At 40.0% G+C, this 22,640-nt stretch overlaps 1 protein-coding gene across 2 annotated transcripts in view; it reads right to left on the reverse strand.

Annotated features, from left to right (window-relative positions):
- The window catches only part of GGH (gamma-glutamyl hydrolase), a 168,688-nt gene that overhangs the window by 17,223 nt on the left and 128,825 nt on the right, over positions 1–22,640 (reverse strand). Inside the window, exons 8-9 of one of the 2 annotated variants that reach the window (XM_069220247.1) lie at positions 5,600–5,737; positions 1,517–2,000 (exon numbers count right to left, since the gene is read on the reverse strand). In XM_069220247.1, the coding sequence (XP_069076348.1) occupies positions 1,876–2,000; positions 5,600–5,737 (263 nt within the window). In that variant the 3' untranslated portion in view covers positions 1,517–1,875. Of the gene's footprint in view, positions 1–1,516; positions 2,001–5,599; positions 5,738–22,640 lie in introns of those variants that run through there. The other variant, XM_069220248.1, reaches the window with a different exon arrangement.

A 22,640-nucleotide genomic window follows, 5' to 3' on the forward strand; every position in this document is an offset into this window, starting at 1 on the left:
ATCTGCCTATTTCCACACTACAATTCACCTCCTGCTTAAAACACATTCTGGTAGGCAGATATGAAAAGTTGGGAGATAGTTACATTCATGAGGTGTGAAAGCTTCCCTTCCCGTACAAATGCTCCAATGTCATGAAAGAGGTCTTTCTTAGCGGTAGTGAATGCGAAACTTCAGCCATTCAATGATTTGTAAACAGCTGTCCTTGCATGGGGCGTGTAACGCCTCAGCTGCAAACTTGGCTTGTTATCTTAAGGGAGTCCCAGTCCCTTTGATTAGACCCACGTTCCAGGTGCTTCCAAATGGCAGGTACATCCTTCTCAATAGTAAAGGCTGTTGTGGCATGTGGGCCGGAATAGTTTACATTGTTTCGGTCTCTAAGGTCGTTACATGCTGCGGGAACGTACTGTTTCCCCCCCACCAAATTTAAGGAGGTAGCTGATATTTGGCCTTACATTGCTACTTCAAACAGGAATTTTGACAAGTTGAGTAGACTCAAGGCTTTACTGTTTCAAAAGCATGTGGCCCTTACGTCTGCGCGCGAGACCTACGCACTTCTAGTGGCAAGGTCATTAGCAGAAATACAGTCCCTGTTAAATACGAACTTTCCGAGACACTTTGGTGAACTCGTGGAACGAATATTTAATGCGTCCAGCACGAATGGATTAGCACATGTTTTCAAAGCTGTTGGTTCTGGTTTCGTTCACACCTTCTCCTCCATATTCGGTTTGATACCTTCAGCTATACACTCGGTAGTATTTTTGGGGATTCCCGATAACTTTGGCTTTATTAGCTGGCATCCTGCTGTTGCTGTTGTTTATGCGCAATGGCTGTCCCGCCGCAACCAGGAGAAATGACGGCGCTCCCATCAGCGCAGCTGTGTCGTGAGCGTATGATGCAGCATTTTGGAGCAACATTCCTGGAGCAATTGGAGTGTGACTGGTCTTTGTAATTCAGACCGGTTCTGTATTGTGTGCAGCCTGTGTTTTGGTGCCTCTGGTGCTCTTTTGAACATGCACGGGAAGTTTGTCTTTCACAGCAGCGCCCCCCAGCAATAGATGCTGATCCGTTGATGTTCTCGCTGAGGGTTCATTACCAGACATGAACACTGAGGTTGCGTTTGCTACGTGAAGCTAATTATGAGTTACCCTTCCTGGAAGAAGTTGCCGACAACTCATCAATGGGCACTCCACGGGATGCCGCCTTGGTTAACTCTGGGGCTATGGAACACATTTGCTCCTTGATCATTTTTGGCACGGACTTTCCGGTTCTGACATCTGCCGAAGTGGAAGATCTCCTGTTCTCCATGGCTCGTACTTAGTTTGGAACTTTTCTAAATTGACATGTCTTTTGAATTCGGTTATACGTCACATGCTCGTGTTTTAAATTGCCACATAGTATGCTTGTGTGTCCTTTTAACTTGTCAAAATTGACCTAGTTTTTATATATCTCTTAGGTTGAGCTTTTTTAATAATGAAATTTTAGTTTTGGCTTTGAACCACTTTCAACTGACAAGGGGAGGGTGTTGTGTAGCCATTTTAGTTATAACTCCATGCACGTTAGTTTAACACACTAGGCCGCTGTGCACTCTGACCTAGATATATTTTATTCGGCTTCGCATTGTTATTTTTACAATAACCAGTTTTATGGTCTCGTTTTATTTTCATCTATCTAACTGTTTTTGCTTAGCCCAGCACTGTGTTCTCAAACATGACATTCTTGATCACTTTGTGCTTCAGTCAAGGCTACAGTTTGGTACATTGCCGGTGAACGTGGTAGAAGTTTAGTCTCCAACATTCGTAGAAAATACACATCCTTACGTAGGGACATTTTCTTAGAACATCAGCTGTGTTATTATAAAAACACTTTCTAGTCCCATTACACGTTAAGAGGGAGATTCCAGCCAGGGAACCACGACTGTATGCTGACTGCTTCGCTGCAGATGCTAACGCAGACTACAGGCCTTTGCTCAGGTATGAGGGTCAATGTCCTCCCGGGGAAACCTGAAAGGCAAAATTAGAGCTTAACATGCTGTGCTCAGATTATGATTTAGAAAGGAAATAATCCATAAACTTCTAGTGACAATATGATAGCATTATTCTTGTGCTTCACTCTCCTAGTCACCATTTTAATATTGTCATGTTGTGTCGTCCTGGTTATTGCAGCTCAGGCTTTGCTATCTAAGATGCAGTTATTTTATTTAAACAATTATTAGAACATATACTGCTTCTGTCTGTCATTTATGTGTGAGACCAAATTGTGAATGAGAGAACCAGATGCGACTTGAGCGACCACTACTTCCCTGAGAAGCCTAATATGTCATGCACTCGGCTGCCCATTCATCCCTATCTTTTGGTAGAGATGAGGCACTGCTAGTTAGCCAGAGTAAAACCCGGATTTAGAGCAACAGGTGTCACCCACAGTGGGTCAGACTGTCTCCCACTCCGTGGACGATCTTGCTGCTCAAAATCCAGTAGTCTCATTAGAATAATGAGAGCTTACACAACAGTAGAAATGGGCATTTATAACCTGTGTAGATTTTTATGCACACCACAGGGATGTTTGTGAATCCCAGAAAAAAGTTTAGTCAAATCATAAGAAAAAAATCAAGATGCATGTCTTTTAGATTGTTCTACAAAACTTTAAAAAGCAGGACTAATGTTTTCAATTTTGTAGAAAGTGTTTGAAGTCCACATACTGAGCAGAATAATTCAGATGCAGATCAACTAACTGTAAACAAACACCATAAGGTGATATTTTTGAAATCTCCCTGGAGAAGAAAACACTGGGAAAATGATTTTTGCTGATGAAGAATCTATATCACCAAAAAGTAAATACCAGCATTGGAATCACGGATGTGGAGGATAACCTGTACCATCTTAAACTACATCTTCAGCCGAGTTTAAGTGGCCATTGCTTCTGCAGCACTCAGAGGTGGTCACACAATTGTTGATGTGCTCAATGTAGTGGGACGGAAGACTAGTAAACTGAATATTGGCTGAAATGACCTAAAGAGGCAAAAACCTTTTATTCTTAGAAAGCTTGCAGTAGAGATATGGAGTGACAGATCTCAGTGATGAGCCAATTTCGTTTTTTACTTCTTCGAAAGGCGAGACATCATTTTTTAAGAAAGCAGCACGATCAATTAAAAGCAGGCTTTTTTAGGTTGAGCGTTAACGTTCGCCCTGCTGTATACTTTTAAGTATACTATAGAGTGAGTTCCAGCGTTCTCATTTGTTAGTTGCAGTGTCCTTCAAAAATCCTTCCTTGCTAGTGGTCAGTTCTGCCTCTTTGTCCTGCCTTTTTCACTTTGGGAGCAGCACAAAGTACTGTGTAATTACGCTATGTCCTGTTCATCTCTTCTGTAAGGGACTTTTTTGGGGCATTTGCCTGTTTCACCTCAACAGTGTGGGTGCTTGCTCAGTTACTCCTCCCCACCAGCTCCCTCTGTAAACATAAACCAACAGCAGAGGGGGGCTTTTCCAGGGACAGCTCACACTCGCTCTCTTCCTTTTGTTATTTTCAGTCTGTGTAGCAATAATAGTCCAGTCAGTAATTTACGCTGGCATGTGAAGCGCGCACTCACATCCCATTCTCCCTCACGAAGTTCCAGGCTTCCCCGCACTCCCTGGCTAGCTCTGCTGTTTTCATGACACACGTGCCTGCTCTCCATACTTCCCCTTCGGAAACCCAGTTTTAGGAGCCTTGTGAGTCAGGACGTGTAAGGGACGGCAGCACGCGAGCGCAGAATAATCAACACTAGGCAAAGTAACTGCGTGCCATACACCTACAGCCACTGCCATTACTACAGCGTTATAAGCCATTCATCGCATATAGGCTCCTCACCCTACAAAATAATAAACACGCACAGTGTAAGCCCCGCCCCTGACATGAAACTTTTACAGCACAGCAGATAAAGCCACGGTACAGCAAATGGGCTATTATTCAAAGCTAATTAAATAGCTAATTAAGTATCGACACTGGGAGAATCCATGACTGTTAAAGTTGCAATGAGGGTCTTCTCACTTGGAAATGCTGGTCCACCGCCAACTCTTAACATGCCATGTAGTGTTTAATTGCGGTCATATTTTGGGCGCAGGATGTATTTTTTGTTCACGGTAGGGCAAAACCTTGTGATGATCACTTTAGGAAGATTTATTTATTTTTGCTAAACAAGAATACATATGTTCACCAAAAACAGTAATGCAGGTGTTTCCCTTCTTGCGCTTTTAGCAGTGTTTTCTACCTTTCCCCAATCTGTTTGCCGACTTTTTTCTGTCCTTAAAAAAGTTTGTGTGAAATGCCTTGTCCGAGTGATGTACTGTCTTTTTATTGGGGCGACTGTGTATGAGCCAGAATAGCGTGACCTGTTTCTAATGCTATGGTAGTTCTAGCGCTAGTGTTGCTTGGTGCTGTTTCTTGCCACTGGGTGGCGTAGTCTCTCTCCCTCCCTCTCCATGTTGCGATTCCCTCCCCTGCCCCCCACAGGCGGACGAAGGTGCGGAGTCACACGCTTGCTGATCACATGACCGTCCGCCCCGCCTCAGCCAATCACTCCTTATAGCTAAACATAGCTTAGGTGCGTGACGGGCATATTATCGACTTGTTTAGTCTGTGCCCTTTCCACATTGCATCAGAGGTTATCCGTATCAGTTAATGGTTGCATCCTTTATACAGAACTGGGGTTTCCATTCCATAGAAACGGCCTGGATCTGCCCTTGTACCCTGGCATTGTGTGCACGCACACTGCTGGTTCGGGATTGCTTGTTAATATCTTGTTGCAAGACTTCATGTCTGTACCCTATTTGTTTGACTTTTTAGGGTTGCACGTACAAGCGTTCCGTCCCTGTTGTAATGATTTTTTGGGCTTGTAACCACGCTGTCACTTTCATTGGTTCATGGGCTTGTCTTTTAAAAATCGCTTGCTTTCATTAGTATAAGGCATGTTTCTGCACTACTTTCTCTATTTTCCACGCAGCGCAATCGCGCTGCATTTTACATAGCGCCGTCACTTTTTTTTTTTCAATTTGTGTGGCAAGAAAAGTCCAGTTAGGAGTTTACAACGCTAATAGAGCTAACTCGAGCAAGTGCGAGACCTATTGTATTGCAAATGCTTGTTATTGGATTGTTTTTCTTTTCATTTGCTATAAATATCTCCTTTCCATTTTCAGCTATTTCATATCAAGATTACTCCAAATTATAATTGCATATCTCACAACTATGAACTAGACAAATATCAAACTATTTACATTTCAATGTAAAGACAAATAGACTGATTATTACAGCATGTCTATGTAAAAATGATTAGCTACATCCCATTCAAGGGAATAAAAGGATGAAATTGCAGAGGACACAAAAGCATAGTTAAGCGTAGTTAAGTGGGATGGGATGTTACATAGGTTGTGTGTCCTGTTCTCCAGTCCTGATATTAATATCACACTAATAAGAAATGTGGTGTCTTCATTAAACTTGAACAGATTGAAGGGCTGACCACTTGAAGTCAGCCTGGATCCGAAAACAAGAATGCTTATAAAATGAAGTTACATTTTGTGACATGAGCATGCAGGTCCAAGACGAAAAATCTTCAGGTATCACTTCTTACCTTCACTAACAAAGAAAGAAGCCATGTAAAATGACACTTTAATAGCCTGTAGGGAATGCGATGTGCTGGATGGAAGCTTCCATTCAAAAGGGTTTTTCTCCGGATGCCACTGAACGCCGTAGATGGGATATTTGTATGCTGCGGGAAACATACAGGGAAGGGGGATGTGGTTATTTGGAGAGTTTGATTCACAACCAGCCCTTGTCAACTCCCCAAATTAGTTAACAAAAATAGTACAGTCCTCAATAAACCCCGGCATCAACGCTGCAGGCACAATTAAAGTGGTTATGATTACTAAGCTTTAAGTACCCATTTCACCATGAACCTGGCAGTACGATATGAGGTATAGTTTAGTGCAAATAACTGCATTTCAGCAGGGTAGAAGCTGTAGCAGCCTCAGCATGGGTTGGGTCTGGACTCCCACTTCACTTCCTCAAACTACAATCAAATATCTGAACTACTCTGCTGGTACCCACCCTAAAATAATGTAGACTAGACCTTTTTGCAGGGTGTTAACATGACCGCCTCAACCAGATAACACTGAGGTTTGGCTTACGCAGGTTACTGTCAGTTTTAATCTACTGCCCATTGTGAGGGATCCACCATAATGAATGTGACATCAACATGTCTGCCGGATGTCACAATGATAGAGGCAGAGTAGGAAAGAGTTATGGTATCCTGCATAAGGATAAAAAATGGGGACTTATTTAAAGATGTAGATTTCATTACCCAAGATCTCAATATTATTTAAGAAGGGGTGATGTCCACTGTCTGCTCATAAGAGATCCTCTCGATCGCCCCTCTTTGCCATTCAAACTAGGCATTAAATATCTTGGGTTCTTCTTAGATGAAAAACTTAACCTACAAGCCTCTGTCAATTCACTAGCCAAATGGGCATAATTTCAAACAAAATCCCTACTTTTCATTAATGATCTGCATTTTAAACAAACAGTTCCATCCCTAGTGCTATAGAGGTAACTCCCTTCTCACATGGATTTCCATCATCTGCATCTTGCGTCTCCCAGAACAGCCCACTGAGCAGCTGCAATTTTGGCCAAGAGATGCAGAAAGTTTGACCACATCTTGCTTATGATCTCACTCCAGTGGCTTCTTACAAAAGCAAGGAGGATGTTCAAGCTAGCATGCATCACATGTAAGGCACCCCACAGTGAAATCGGAATTGCATTTGCCAAAAACTAGACATTTCTTGTGGCCGATGTCACCTTCAGAGCCAGGACACTCTTCCTCTTCAAATGACAGCCTTAAGATGACAAAAACTCTAAAGAAATCCTTGTTGGGATGTGCACCCAAACTGGGGAACCCCATCCGCCCCATTAGGAACAAACATCCTATAACACTTGAAGATTCTTGTTTCAGCTTCACGTTCACCCTCTTCCAACCATGATGGGGATACATAATGTATGAAAGTTAATTTGTCCCCAGAATTACCACTGCTAGTAATTTTGTAAAAATATATTACTATATCTGATACCCCTGAGGTGGTATTCCCTCAAACATTTTGTGTTCAGCCATTTTGTGTTTTTAATTCGTTTTGGTTGACATTAGGACTCGGGGAACTTTACCACTCTCCCTAAAACATGGTTCAGTTGGTCTCCACCTGATTGGCACATTTAATTTACTTGTTCGTCCCTAGTATAGGGCGTTACATATACCCAGGACCTGTAAATTAAATGCTATTAGTGGGCAGCAGCACTCAATGTGCCACCCACTAAAGTAGCCTTTTGAAACATGTGTCAGGCCTGGCACTGTACGTGCCGTTTAGACTTGTCAGCTGCCATTTAGACATGGCAAAATAAACTTTTTGCCAAAACTAAACCTTCCTTTTCGCGGGCGAGCGCAAAGCGCTCAGTTCCGTGTTATCTCTCTTTGGGCTTCAAACCCTGCCCATGTCACGTCAGTGTCTTTCATTGGTTCATTGGCTTGCCTTTTAAAATCTGCTTGCTTTCATTAGTGGAAGGCATGCATTTGTCATGCCTTTTCCGGTGGTTAGCCCTCTTCGAGCGCAGCGACCAAGTCCAGTTTTTGGGCTACTTTTTCTCTTTTTTCGCAGCGCGATCTCGGTTGGCAGAAGTCGTGTGCTTTGCATGACATTGACCCTGTTACATGGTTAATTGCACTTTTGCTGGTTACGTAGATAATTGCACTTTTGCTGATAGGTTTCACTACGAGTGAACTGTTATTTCCGTTTGTGTGTATGCTTTGCAGTGATGGTGGCCGTCAGCTCACTTATGTGAAACTTTTACTTTTCAGTCCAGTTAGTTATGTGAAACTGTTTTATTTTCCTTTTCAATTGATGTGGCAAGAAAAGTAAGGTTACAAGTTTACAATGCTAATTGCTCGAGTTCAAGCAAACGCGAGACCGTTTGCATAACAAATGCTTGTTAATACTTATACATCACCCCTAGTAGGCCTTAAAAACTCATTGAGAGGGTGCATTGCATTTATAAAGTAGGACATGTGCTTACTATTTACACGTCTTGGCAGTGAAGACATACTAAAGTCATTTTTCACTGTTTCAAGGCTTATCTTTTCCATTGACTAACATTCGGTTATCTTCTTACATTCAATAAGTGATTACTTTGGATTACAAGCACATAGAGATATGCTATTTACCCTGAAATGAATTCTAATTACCACTTTTAGAAAGTTGCCATTTTCTTGTCCTAACCACATGTGCCTTGTGCCAGTGTCCAGGGGCACATGCCTGTGAGTGGCTCTGCTGTTTGGGTTTGTGTAATTCTTCCACACAGAGATACAAAGAGTGCTTAGGTGTGGACAGGATGGGCATCCAGGCAGGAAGACTGGGACAGACAGACACACACACACACACACACACACCCACACACACACCATAGCCTATCCTTTGCGTCCCCTGTAGACTTCTTGGAGTCTTGGCAGGGAATGGAAAGAATGTTCGAGAACCAGATATGGAGGTAGGACAGGGTATCCCCGCCCCACAAAGACTGGCACCAGGTATAAGTATTGGACTTTCAGAGCCACCCATCAGAACACTCTTGGAACTATGTCCATTACAGAAGGCGTGCCCTCCTGCTGAGGACTGACTTGATGTCTGAGAAGGAAGACTGGAACTGCTTACCTTCATCCCAGGACAACCTCAATGACTCATAAGGGCCAGATGGCTTGCCTCCTGTTTGTGCTACAGAGGCATAACAAGCTCCAGAGGCCTCCCTGCAACTGCCCAGCTTATGAGCTGCAACTGGACCTGCCTGAGCCCTGCCGCCCTCTGTTGGAGTGAGTTTCTGATCCCCAAAAGATGCCTACCCCAGGTTCTTGACCCTGGATGGCAGTGGTCTGAGCTCCTTCCAAAAAGAAAAGGTGAGATTCTGAAGTTTCAGCTCTGTGCAAACACAAATTGGACCCTTCCAACCAAGACTGGCACCCGGGACAACCACTAATGCGAAGATCCAGTGAAGATCTGCAACAGAGACCACCAGCAACAAACAGGAATGTGAGATCTGAACTTCATGCTACAGCGACGACTATCAGCTGTGCTTTCCCTGCTCCGTGCGGCCTCCTCTTCTGCAAATGGAACTCCTTGCACCAGACTTTGAGGAGGCAACTCTTTTGGGAGGACTAACCTGGTCGCACGGCTATCCAGCCCGTGCTCATTTGCAGTTGGCCTGAACTTGTGACTTTCCCCAGTCACGCATGACCAGATGAGCTAGAAAGGTGCAATATGCTTTTAGGCGCTGTATTTACTTAAAACTTTAAAATTGCTCATCTCCGTTTATACTGCGTGGAGTTATGTCGCTCTGGTATCATTTTATTTATTTTTTCTAAATTGGTTTGGGATTTTTCTTGTGTGGTGTTTACTTTATTACTGTTTGTGTGCTTCATAAATACTTTACACATTACCTCCAAATTAAGCATGACTGCTTCATGGCAAGATACCAGAGGGTTAAGCACAAGTTAATTTAGGGACTTTCATGGTTCACCCGACAAGAACTATGGCTGTTGCCTAAGTGGGGTTTCCAACCTCTCAACCAAAAACACAATTTCTTACAATTCCTATAAATATCGATAGTCCTTTTATCTTCCTTTTGAGAAAGCAGTTTTTTTGTTTTACAGGGTAATTGAAGTGTTGATCTTTCACAACTCTTTGCAAATAATTTGTTGGGCATACAACTGTGAGTGCAGACTTGAAATTAAATAATTATTTTATGTAATGATACTGATACACTAACATGAGAAATGCTGCAAATGAAAAAAATAAATGTTAACATGGAAAGTGTGCTTGTTTAGTGGCCGCCATCAGAGTGAAAGGCCTGCAATTATTTCTAAAAATATGTTAACTTAGTGATGAAAAATAAAATATATTCTGTCTCTTTAAGAATATGTGCTTTGAAAAATAATGTTAGAATAAATGCGAGTAATTCTTGAGTTTTCTGCAGTGCCTTTGGGCAGAACAAGGCCAGAGCTAATGTTGAATGTCTGCCAATGTTCCTAAAATGTTACATTATTAGAATGATTTCATGCCCACTGTATAACACATTCCTTGTTTGAATCTCAAACTTGTGCAAATTTTAATTAATGAATCATTTGTACTGTCTGCCAAGCCAAGCCAAGCTAAAGTGTCAAACGCTTCCATAGAATTTCAAGCTTCTTTTGTTTGAATCATGAGTTTAATCTGTGTTTCGTATTAATGGAATGTATTTCTTTCGAGGGGAAAGAGCTGATGTGAGAGTTTTAACATTTCTTCCTGACTATTGTCCGGCAGCGACTGCATTCTGGAATGTGTTGAACAAAAGACCTTCACAAAACAGTGCAGAGAAGACTGTAGGAAATAATAATAAATATCTTTTGTGCTTACGCAAAAAGGAAGAGATAGAAGAATACAGAATATATGAGTTAATAGTGGAATCCTTTCTGATGTGCTGATGTTTGTGATTGGATGATTTGTGCACATATGCAGTTTTCAGCCAATCACAGAAGTTTAGCAAGTTTAATTTAATGTTTGTGAATCAGACATTGGTGTGCATTATTTTCCCTGGTTTCCAGAGGCTTCACTTCTCATTCTTATGATCTATCACTTTGACATTTCATGTTTTGCCAGTCAGTCCACTGACATTCTGGTACTTTATTATTTTGAATTATTTTCTAGGCTCCATATAACAATACTGGTGTTTATTTTAGCACTTAGAGCCTATAGTGCTATGCTGCCTGCCTTAAATATTTAATTTGATGGTTCGGAGAATTTAGAGTCCAAATTTCAGAACTGTTACCCCTTTCCACTGCCCCTGTCCTGATGATCAAGATGTAACCTGATTGCTGTTTACCTTAAGGAAAGGTAAATGCATGCATTCTGTGTATTTGTCTTTTTGTTTTGCTGCTACTGTTTGAAATTCTGCTGCTATTTTTTATAGTGCCATAGCTAGATGTTTTCTAAATTTATGTTACTAAAACTTTTGCTTGGTGCCCAACATGCTTATGCTAATTTGAGGATTAGTGAGGTGTTTTCTCCATGCTTATGACTTCACATTGTTTATTTACTGAATCAAATGTATACTATCTCTTTTACACAGATACTCATGTTCTTAATTTGTGTTCTAATTATTGAGTGTATTATTTTATTTTCTGTTTAAACTAAGATTTTTTCAGAGCAGTTCGCCAGCCTTTGGTGCTACTTTATTTGTACCATTTGGTGTTGAGAATATTTTTTGTGACTTTAGCATTGTTAATTCAGGGAAATAAATATTTTAATTGAGACTAAAAGGTGTGTTTATGCATGGCCAAATGGGTCATGGTGTGTCATATTGATTCTTAGGTGATTATTATTATTGTTTAAAGTTGTTGTTTTATGTGTCTATAATCAATGTGTCAGTCAATGTGGTAATGAACATAATCCATACAAGTCAAAAGGTTCATTGACCTTAAAGCAGCATCCAATCACTCACTATTATTAAATAAGAAGATGAGATAAATCTGCGCTGCAATAGTTTTTAGTAGCCAGAGTTTGATGGTTATGTCTTTATGGATTGTAGATTATTGATTTTTTAACTGAGATTTTTTGATTTTTCCAAAGTGATAAAAATTATGGAGAAGATGTGTACCTAAACACCCATGGTGACTGTCCCTGGACTTTGGAGACTGCTTATGTTGATTGGGAATGTTCTCCGCGTTCTTTTGTTAGGTTGGATGAAGTAGATTATGCCCTTGCAGAGCTTTAGTTAATTATTTGCAGGTGATTGAGTTGTTTGTGAGATTTTAGGGGAGTTGGCTTACTCCAAATATTGTTAAAGAAGGGGTTTGTGTACTCCAAAGAGTGAGAGTAGGGAAGTAGGCAAAATTCAATGTGTATGGCGCTTGATGCTCAAAAACTGTCCATGTGGTTGTTGGTATACGGACCCTGAGGTAGGTCTAAGACTCCGGAGTATATTAAAAGTGTATTGAGACACTAGGTTTTTTTTGTAATTTGTCTATTTAGTAGGCCAATCGGGCGTGGTTGGCAAGTCAAGTTTGTGAGTCAAGTTGAGCGTAAAGGACCTTAAACTCAAGGTCTTTTTTTGACTGAGATTTGGCGAGTCCTATGCGCACCAGGACAGTATCCATTGATCAGTTGAGAGTAAAACTTGCAGGTCAAATTTTGCTTGCGAATCTGGTGAGCTGAGAAAGAAGATTAGCTACTAGAGTAAAAAGCCATCAGTGAAAATCTGTAAGGTTCCTGAAGCGATTGTATTACTCTACCTGTAGAAAATAGCCAAGTGTGTTGTTTTTTTAGATTTTGATAAATGCTTGCAAATAATATTGCATTAGTTTTGAATGTTTTTGAGTTGAGGAGGACAAGCCATAAGACTTTGTCAGATGCTGTGTGTAAGTGTGAAATCATTTTGTGCTGTGCCGAGATAGGTTGGTTAGTGAGAAGGGTCACGAATGGATTGGAAGACAACCGTGAAGCGCAATTGGTTGATAAAGGAGACAAAGAGGATTGTGGGATTAAAAGTCACTTCTGATTATTGATTTTTGACATAAATTTGTGAAAATTAAGTTTTTCAAAGATTTAAAAAGTGCTCTTAGAGGAGATGAGTATCTTCCAGCTAGGGTAGGAGAAATATGTCCACCAGAACGTACTCCAGCATATATTGTAATTGAAGAGAACGGTACTGGAGCATGCCTTTGGTTGAAGGGAGCTTAGCCTTTCCTGAAAATGCGACATTTAGTTTGAGAACTTTAGAAAATTTAAGACAAGTGATGTATGGTTCAAAACATCCACCAAGACTAGCTCAGTTTGCGACATTAGCAATCTGGGAGCTAGTAGCCAGACAAATACAAGCATTGAAATTTGAGAGAAGAATGAGAAGAGCAGAGAAGTCACTAGCAGAAGCTAAGTGGGACAATGACCAGCGACAGCGGAGACTTGATACCTTACATGGTGTTGGGTTATTTCCTGCAATGTCTAAAGACAGTGAAGAAGATGGAAAGAAAACTAAAAAGAGTTTTTGTTCATCAGATAAAGTGCAGACATAAAAAAAAACTTAAAGGTCTTTCATTAATAATGAGGACTCAAAATGATGAGTTTATTTTACAGATATTGAGAAATCGTCCACCATCACCATATGTGGCACAAGAGAATGGTCCAAGTACTAGAATGAATCCTTCTGCACCAACACAGGTTAACATGGCACAGAGTCCAATACAGAGTAGTCTTAACATGATTGAGAAGTCTACTCAGGTTAATCTTAACATAACACAGAGCTCAGTGCAGACTAGTCCTTTAGTACAAATACCAATGCAGAGTAGTCTAATTCAGTCAACAGATTCTGTACAGTTGCCACAACTTAGTGTTCGTAAGAGTTATCCAAATTTGCCAATTGTGTACGCAAAAATAAATCTTAAAGTGCCAACAGGACAGGCTTACCAGAAACCAATGTTGATTCAGTCAGAACCAACCCTGTTGTGACTACCTCAAATGCAGAACACAGGTGTAATGCAGTCTCAGAATGTAAATGCCAGAATAAGTCCAGATGCAGTGTCTGTACCTGTCATTAGTGGTCCACCCATACCGCTGTATGCCCAGGGTAACAATGGAACAAATGGATAGGGAATTCCGAATCAGAATTTAGTGGGAGGAGGAATCAGTGATAATGCCAAAATAGGTACACCTGTGACACAGGTTGCTGATAGAATGAGGTCATTGATAGACTTGAGTCCTTTCAAGGATTCTCTGAATAATCCTTTGAATATTGGAGCAGGGTCTCCGATTGGTGCTGATTCAAGGTTGATGACACCTCAACCTCTGAGTCTAACTGTACAACAGCTACCTAGTACTCAGCCTAATAACATCTCATTACAAGGGTTGACAGCTCAACAATTAACCCAGTGGTTAGAAAAGCTGAATACAACACAAGATATTTCTACTGGAGGGAATTATATTACCTACACTAGGCTTTCAATGGAAGCAAGTGAACTTGTTGAGGGACCCATGGGTGTAAATAGGTTAGAGTTCTACACTGAAGAAGAATTGAGGTACTTGTGTCTGAAGATTACAAATGAAGCCGGTGAGATACATCAACAGTTAGCTGGTATAGCTGACAAACATGGGATAGATTTGCACAAAAATGAAACATTTGAAAATAAGTTATAGGTTGGATTTTGATGCAAAAGATTTTGAACACATGAGATCTGCAGGAATGAAAGCACACCTTAAAGAGCTGCTTCAAGGCATCCATATATGGAGAGCATTAGACAAATGGGAAGGCAGATGGGTGAAGAAAAGAGGCAAGCTGAAAAAAAGGTCCTGATAATTCTTCTACAGAAGCACTGCAGGATAGAGAAGCAGTAAAAGTTTTACCAATTAGAGAAATTCCAGGACGGAATTTTGTACATGTCCCTTGGAACAGAAGTGACATTTTGTCATTTACAAATGATTACCCCAGGTTGAGGGAGAAACCAGTGGAATGGTATCAGCAGACAGATAGGTTTGTGAAACTTGCAAAATGTCTGTGGGAAGATTTGAACACTCTTTTAGAGATAGTTGTTCCAGCAGATTTATGGATTGAATGCAAGAGGAGTGTAGGTTGGCAAAAAAGTGAACCACCAAGAGATCCAACAACAGGTGCACCATCACCTGAAGTAATGAAATATTACTATAAAGTCATTGAATTTCTGAAAACAAGAATTTCACCCAAAACCATTGATTGGCATAGAATAGATAAGACTGTACAGGAGGCGAAAGAATAAATTCATGCATACTATGAAGGATTGTTAAAAGCATTTAAACATTACAATGGTACAGAAAATATTGAGCCAAAAGACATGATTCATTTTGTGTTCAGATTTGTTGAGGGACTCGGACCAGAGATTAGTCAGATAATTAAGAGTCATTTGATTTGCTGGCAAGCTATACTGATTGATGAGGTGCTGCAGTATGCAAAATACTGTAGTGATGTGATTGACATGAAACAGAAAAAGTTGAAAGAGAAAGCGATGGTGATGCAGATTAAGGCTGCACAGACAGACAGGGATTCAGGGAAGTTTCCAGCCTCAGCAGCAACAGGGAAATGGCATGTTTCAGAATCAAAGTACATTTCAGAATGGAGGCAGAAGCAGAGGTCGTGGTGGAATGGGAAGTGTTAATTGTGGTTTGGATTTGAATGCAGTAATGATTCAAGGAGAGCAGCAAGGAAAGAGGATGTTATCTTGTTATGCTTGCAGGGCAATTGGACATTGGAAACGGCAGTGTCCTATGGTAAATCAGGGAGGTATGATTCAGCAAGCAAATTATGTCAATACTTTTCAAAATGTGAAAGGACCAAGAATGAAAGGTCAAATTCAAAATTTCCAGAATAGTGTAAACCCAATGCAAGGTTTTCAACACATGCAGCCATGCAAAATGTACAGCATGTACAAATGTGAATGCCCCAGTTACAGTAGATGCAGCCAAGCCACAGGTGCAGATGGTGCCTGCACAACAAATTCAAATGCATAGACAACAGATTCAGATACCTCAAGCACCTATGGATCAGCAGCAGGTGATGCTTTCTCAGATGGTCACAGGTCCAAGTGTGAATCAGAGCAACAATACAGTACACCAATTTACATGACACAGTCAGGATAGAATAAATGATGAATGGATGTCTGAGAATTCAGATGAAGAAGAATGTGGGATCGCAGCTTCTTTAGAAGTGGATTAGAAAGGTCCTTATGTTAAAGGAAAGGTGAATGGTCACAGAGTTTCATTTTTGGTTGACACTGGAGCTACACGCTCAACAGTGGGATCTTTAGAAGTTCCAGATTTGCCCTTGTCAAGAATGACAGTTCAGATTGTGGGGGTTGCTAATCAATATTTGACAAACCCAATTACAGGACCAGTTTTGGTTCAAATTGGCAATTTTAAAGGTTTGCCTAAATTTGTGGTTTGTGATTCAAGACCTGTGTCCTTAATGGGAAGGGGTTTATTGTGCAAAACAAGATGTTGCATTACCTGTTCCGATGAGGGACTTGAAATTCGAACAAACAGTGATGATGAAGAAGACCCAACACTTACTGTTAACAATAAGTCAGTGTCTGAAGAATTTTCTTTGATCAGTTTTGATAAGCCAGTGAAGGAGGAAGCTCCTCTGATTAGTTTCTTTCCACTATTTGCAGTGAAAGATCTCCCTGATGACTTACAGAAAAGTGTTAAGACTGAAGTTTGGGATCTTTCTGGAAAAGATATTGGGTTGATAGAAGGAGTAGAGCCAGTTAGAGTTGTAGTGAAGCCCATGTTGTTTTTTCTTTGACTCCACAATATCCAATGGCAAAAGATGCAATTGAGGGAGTGAGACCATTGATAGGAGAGTTTGAGGAGAAAGGGATTCTGAAAGAAGTGTTGAGCAGCCTATGTAATTCACCAATAATGGGACTGTGCAAGCCTTGTGGGAAAATTCAACATGTACAAGATTTGAAAAAAATAAATGACATAGTGGTTAACTATTGCCCAGTTATGCGAAATCCAGCTGTGATAATGTTTCAAATCCCATGTGATGCTGAATAGTTCACTGTGGTAGACTTATGTCAAGCATTCTTTTCTGTGCCTCTTCATGAGGACAGCAGATATCTCTTTTGTTTCAAGTTCTTGAATAAAATCTACTGCTGGTGTAGAATTCCACAAGGTTTCCCAGAGTCACCATCCATTTTCAATAAGATCTTGAAAAACAAATTGGAATCATTAGTGATGCCTTATCAGTCAACATTGGTGCAGTACATTGATGATTTATTAATTGCGGCCAGGACAAAAGAAGGGTGTAAATACGATACAACTGCATTGTTGAATTTCCTGGGAGACAATGGACATAAAGTGTCCCCTGCTAAACTGCAGTAGGCAAAAAGAGGTGACATACTTGGGTCATTTGATTGAGAAAAGAACTAGGAAGATTTCTAGAGAAACAGTTGCAACTATTTTTCAAATGCCAGCACCAACTACACAGAAACGGGAGAGGATGTTCTTGGGAATGGTGGGTTATTGCCGCCAATGGATCCCAAATTTTTCAGTTCTTTCAAAGCCCTTACCGAAGCTGACTCATAAGGATGTTTCAGATCCTAGAGTGCTGGATAAGAATTGTATGAAAGCATTTACTGATTTGAAAGAGAGTTTGTGCCAAGCCCCAGCTTTGGGTATGCCTGACTTACACTAAGCCTTTTCTGTTGTTTTGTCATGAACGTAATACATGTTCTTTGTTAGTTTTGACTCAGACTCATGGTGGTGTGAACCGCCCAGTGGCATATTTTTCAGCCACTTTGGATCCGGTCATAGCATCCTTACCAGGTTGTTTACGCTCCGTTACAGCAGTTGAGCAGAGCATCGCTTGGAGCTGGAGTATAGTAATGAGTTATCCCCTTACTATAATGGTTCCCCATTCCATTGAGATTTTGCTTACCAGGTCTAAATCAGTATCTGACCAGCTCAAGGCTGGCCAGATCTGAGACAGCAATCGTGGGATCTCCAAATGTAAACATTAAGAGATGTACAGTGCCTAACCCAGCAACTTTACTTTCAAATGAGGAAGCAAACATTGAAAAATTGGATGATACTGAACGTGATTGTCTGGAAATTACAGAGTTATGCACAAAACCCAGAACAGATATTAGAGATACTTGTCTGGAAGAAAATGACTAAATTATCTTTGTTGATGGTTACTGCCTGAGAGATAATGTGGGCACATTAAGAACAGGATATGCAGTATGTACTATCACTGGCATACTAGAAGCTTTATGGTTTCAAGGAGTGTTTTCTGCACAAGTAGCAGAACTAGTGGCTCTTACTAGAGCATGCCACATTTCAACTCAATTGAAAATGACCATTTACACAGATAATTATGGATTCAGCATTGTGCATGACTTTGGCCAGTTGTGGTCACAGAGAGGTTGTCTAACTTCTTTTGGTTCAACAGTAAGAAATGGCGAAAGAATTCATGATTTGTTAAAAGCAGTTCAAATGCCTGAAAAGAATGCTGTGGTGAAATGCAGTGCACATCAGAGATCACAAGATTACGTGTCCTTGGTTAATGCATGCGGATCAATTCGAAAAGTACTCCACATAGAACAGCATATTCTTCAAAGGAGAATGGGAATTGTTATCAGAAGATGATGAAATCTATGCAAATTATGTGATGCATGTCACTGATAATTTGAAAGAATTAAAAACTCTCCAAGAGAATGTTGGGAAAGATGAGCGTAGAGATTGGGTTAAGATGAAATGTATCCAAAGAAATGATGACATCTGGGTATCTGGAGAAGGAAAGGTAGTATTGCCAAATAGCTTACTGACTCAGATGGCCAGATACTATCATGGACAAGCTCATGTGGGGAGAGGTGCCATGGTAAGGTTATTTAAACTGTATTGGTTCAACCCAGAATTTAGACAGGTTGCTGAAGCAGTTTGTCACAGTGTGTTATCTGCCAGCAGATGAATGTGGGCACAGGAACAGTTGTCAACATGGGACATATAGCCATGGTTGGAGGACCATTTAGCAGAATGCAGATGGATTTCACTGAGATGCCTGCATGTGCTGGTTTGATTGTGTGCTTTTTCAGTCATTGGATTGAGGCTTACCCTACAAGAAGAAATGACAGTCTCACAGTAGCAAAGTTACTGCTTAGGGAGTTAATTCCACGTTTCGGTTATCTGGTCTCTTTAGAATCAGATAGAGGAAGTCACTTCAACAGTGAGGTGATTAAGTTGCTATGTTCAGCTTTAAACATTGAGCAGAAGCTTCATTGTAGTTACCACCCAGAAGCCTCAGGACTTGTAGAACAGATGAATGGTACTTTAAAATCAAGATTGGCAAAATTGTGTGCATCCACAAATCTGAAATGGCCAGATGCTTTGCCGTTGGTTCTAATGTCAATGAGAAGTACTCCTGACAAGAAAACTGAACTGTCGCCCCATGAAATACTCATGGGAGGGCCATGAGATTGCCAGCTGCACCTGCAAATGCTCTTGTAAGTATTACAGATGATATGGTATTGGACTACTGCAAAGGCCTAGCTGATGTGGTTCGCTCTTTCTCTCATCAGGTGGAAGCTACCACACTGCAACAGTCACAAGAGCAAGGACACAACCTGAAGGCAGGTGACTGGGTTGTGATCCGGAAGCATGTGAGAAAATTGTGAAAGGGTCCTTACCAGGTGATATTGATTACTACTACAGCTGTGAAGTGTGCAGGACTTCCAAACTGGATTCACGAAGCCACACTAGGAAGGTGAATAGTCCAACAGATGAAGAAGAACTATTGAGATTACCACCACCTGAACGTATTCCAGGACAAAACAGGAGAAAAAACGATCTGTAGACAGTGCCTGAACAGGCTGAAGTTGATTTGCCTACTCCAGAGTCAGACGAAGTGGAAGAAATCCTGGAAGATGAAATTAAACAGTAAAAGAACTGGTTCAGAGAGAGAAAGGGGACAGGTTCAGAAAAGGGTGTCCTCAGAAGCAGATGGTCTGACAAACCAGATTAAGCGAGTGACTGACCCCAGCTGGAAAGGAGTTGAGGAAGATCTAATCCAAACAGATTTGACTCCTCCTGAACCAGTTGCGGGAACGTCGAAGGAGGAGAATTTGAGTCCAATCCTGAAAAGAGCATCAACAAGAAAATCTCTGAAATGTGACAACCAGCCAGAAACAAGTTCAAAGTCAAATAAGACAAATCTGGTGCAACCAATACAGGAAGAAGTCAAAGATCTGAGTGACTGTGAATCAAGTAATGGTTGAAAATCAAAAAGAAAGAGAGTTGCCAATCGAAGATACTTTGGTCCTGAATGGGCATATGCAACAACTAATGAATGGCAAGAAGAATTTTTGAATTTTTGTTTTGACACAGACATTCCAGGTCTATATTTTGGCACATGAAAAAAATGATGGAGATTTGTGGAGAAAAAAACAATTTGAAAACTAAATTAAAGAGACTTTGTTGAGAAGAAAATATCACTGATAGACTTTAATAACCTGATTTTGACAAAGTTGCTAAACTGATTTTGACAACTTTATCGGTTTTTGACAAAAGGGTCCTGTGTGAATGATGCTGCGAACATTGTTGAAAAAAAAAGAAAAAAATAAGGAGGGATTGAAACTGAAGACTGAAGATTGAAAAAGTTAGATTTCTTTTGTTTTTTTTGTTTATAGCCATATTTTTTGTTTTTGTTTTTACTTTCTGATTCTTTACAGACCATGGGTAACCACAACCAGCAGAACACTAAAAATAGATTCCGTAAATATATGGGTATTGGTTTGGTGATTGTTTGTGGAATTGTATGCTTGGTATTGATTGTGGGTGTGTCTGTCTTTGATAAGAATGGGACCAATCATACCATAGCTTTAGAAACAACTTCTTTAGAAGTTGTAGTCTTTTATTAACACAATTCTATAACCAAGAGTATATTCAGTATTTCTACTCTTATATAGATGTAGTGTTTTCTTTTGTACCTATTATTAGGGATCTCAATAAGATAGCTAAGGATAATAACATAGAAATAGTGAAGGTTTTCTTTGAACTTACATTAACGTTTGGAACTGCTTTTGCACACAGGAACAATTTAACCTTTCATCTTTAGAAAATAGTTTTTTAGATTACACAGATGATAAGAAAAAGGGCAATCAAGGCTAAAATAGATAAGGGATTAGTTTCACGTAGTCCTGTGATTGACTATGCATACACTGACATTACTAAACAAGGGAGACTGCATTTAGATGTGCAACATGTAGGAAAGCTTTCTATATACAGACCACAATCTTGGGTAGATAAAATATTTGTGGGAACAAGTGAAAGTAGACGTGTTTTTGTTTGAGAAGAAGTGAACATTTATGTTAAAAGGTCAAGACCCCCCTGTGCATGGAGTCTATTGATTAATGATTTGAGTAAATTTCCTAAAATGACTGAATTACAAGGATAAAGACAAAAGCGAGAATCAGTTTCTAGCATTGTTGGAGACATATTTGGAGCAATAATTCCTTCGGTGGGAGTTGTTCTGAATTCTATTAAAATTCGACAGTTGTCTACAGTTGTAGATAACATGCTGACAACTTATTTAGGAGCTATTATCCTTTTGGATACAGAAATGGCTGTGGCAAGAGCTATGTCCATTCAGAACCGCCTTGCGTTAGACATTCTTTTAGCAAAGGAGGGTGGAGTTTGTAAATTGCTAGTTCTGCATCATTGTTGTACCTTCAAACTGGACAACAGTGAAGAGGTTAGAGGTTTGATTAATAATTTAACAAAAGATTAAACTAAATTAAAGAACTAACAGAGCTCACTATTTGGGAAAACACTGGCAAAGGGATGACTGCTGTGGGAAACTGGATTGGCAACCTAGGGAAAGGATTGGTAATGAAAATAATACAAGGAGTTTCAATTATTGTGATTTGTCTAATTGGTATATGGGGAATATGTAAATTGCACAAAGTGATCAAAAGAAGAAGATTTCAAAAGAATCAGAGGAGGGTAGAATTTCAATTGGAAAGATTATAATGAAAAAACTCAAAGAAGAAAATAATTTATACAAATGTAGGAGACACAAAAATAGTCATCAGAGGAGGGATTGTGAGCGCAGACTTCAAATGAAATAATTATTTTATGTAATCATACTGATACACTAACATGAGAAATGCTTCAAATGAAAAAAAATAATGTTAACATGGAAAGTGTGCTTGTTTAGTGGCCGCCATCAGAGTGAAAGGCCTGCACATATGTCATTTTTAATGTGTTAACTAAGTGATGAAAAATAAAATATATTCTGTCTCTTTAAGAACGTGCTTTGAAAAATAATGTTAGAATAAATTAGAGTAATTCTTGAGTTTTCTGCGGTGCCTTTCGCAGAACAAGGCCAGAGCTATTGTTGAATGTCTGCCAATGTTCCTAAAATGTTACGTTAGTAGAATGATTTCATGGCCACTGTATAACACATTCTTTGTTTGAATCTCAAACTTGTGTAAAACACTTATTAATTAAATGTATTTCTTTCAACGCTTGTTCTCTGCTGTGTCTCAAGTAACCAAAGTCATCATGTGTAGTTATCTGTCTACCAAGCTGAGCTAAAGTGTCAAACGTTTCAGTAGAATTACAAGCTTCTCTTGTTTGAATTATGAGTTTAATCTGTGTTTTGTACTAATGGAATGTATTTCTTTTGAGGGGAAAGAGCTGATTTGAAAGTTTTAACATTTCTTCCTGACTATCGTCCGGCAGCGAGCGCATTCTGGAATGTGTTGAACAAAAGACCTTCACAAAACAGTGCAGAGAAGACTGCAGGAAATAATAAATATATTTTGTGCTTATGCAAAAAGGAAGAGATAGAAGAATACAGAATATTTAAGTTAATAGTGGGAACGTTTATGATGTGCTGATGTTTTGTGAATGGATGATTTGTGCAAATATGCAGTTTTCAGCCAATCACAGAAGTTTAGCAAGTTTAATTTAATGTTTGTGAATCAGACATTGGTATGCGTTATTTTCCCTGGTTTCCAGAGGCTTCACTTCTCATTCTTATGATACATCACTTTGACATTTCATGTTTTGCCAGTCAGCCCA

This window comes from Pleurodeles waltl, chromosome 2_2 (assembly GCF_031143425.1).
Source record: "Pleurodeles waltl isolate 20211129_DDA chromosome 2_2, aPleWal1.hap1.20221129, whole genome shotgun sequence".
NCBI classification, from domain to species: Eukaryota; Metazoa; Chordata; class Amphibia; order Caudata; family Salamandridae; genus Pleurodeles; species Pleurodeles waltl.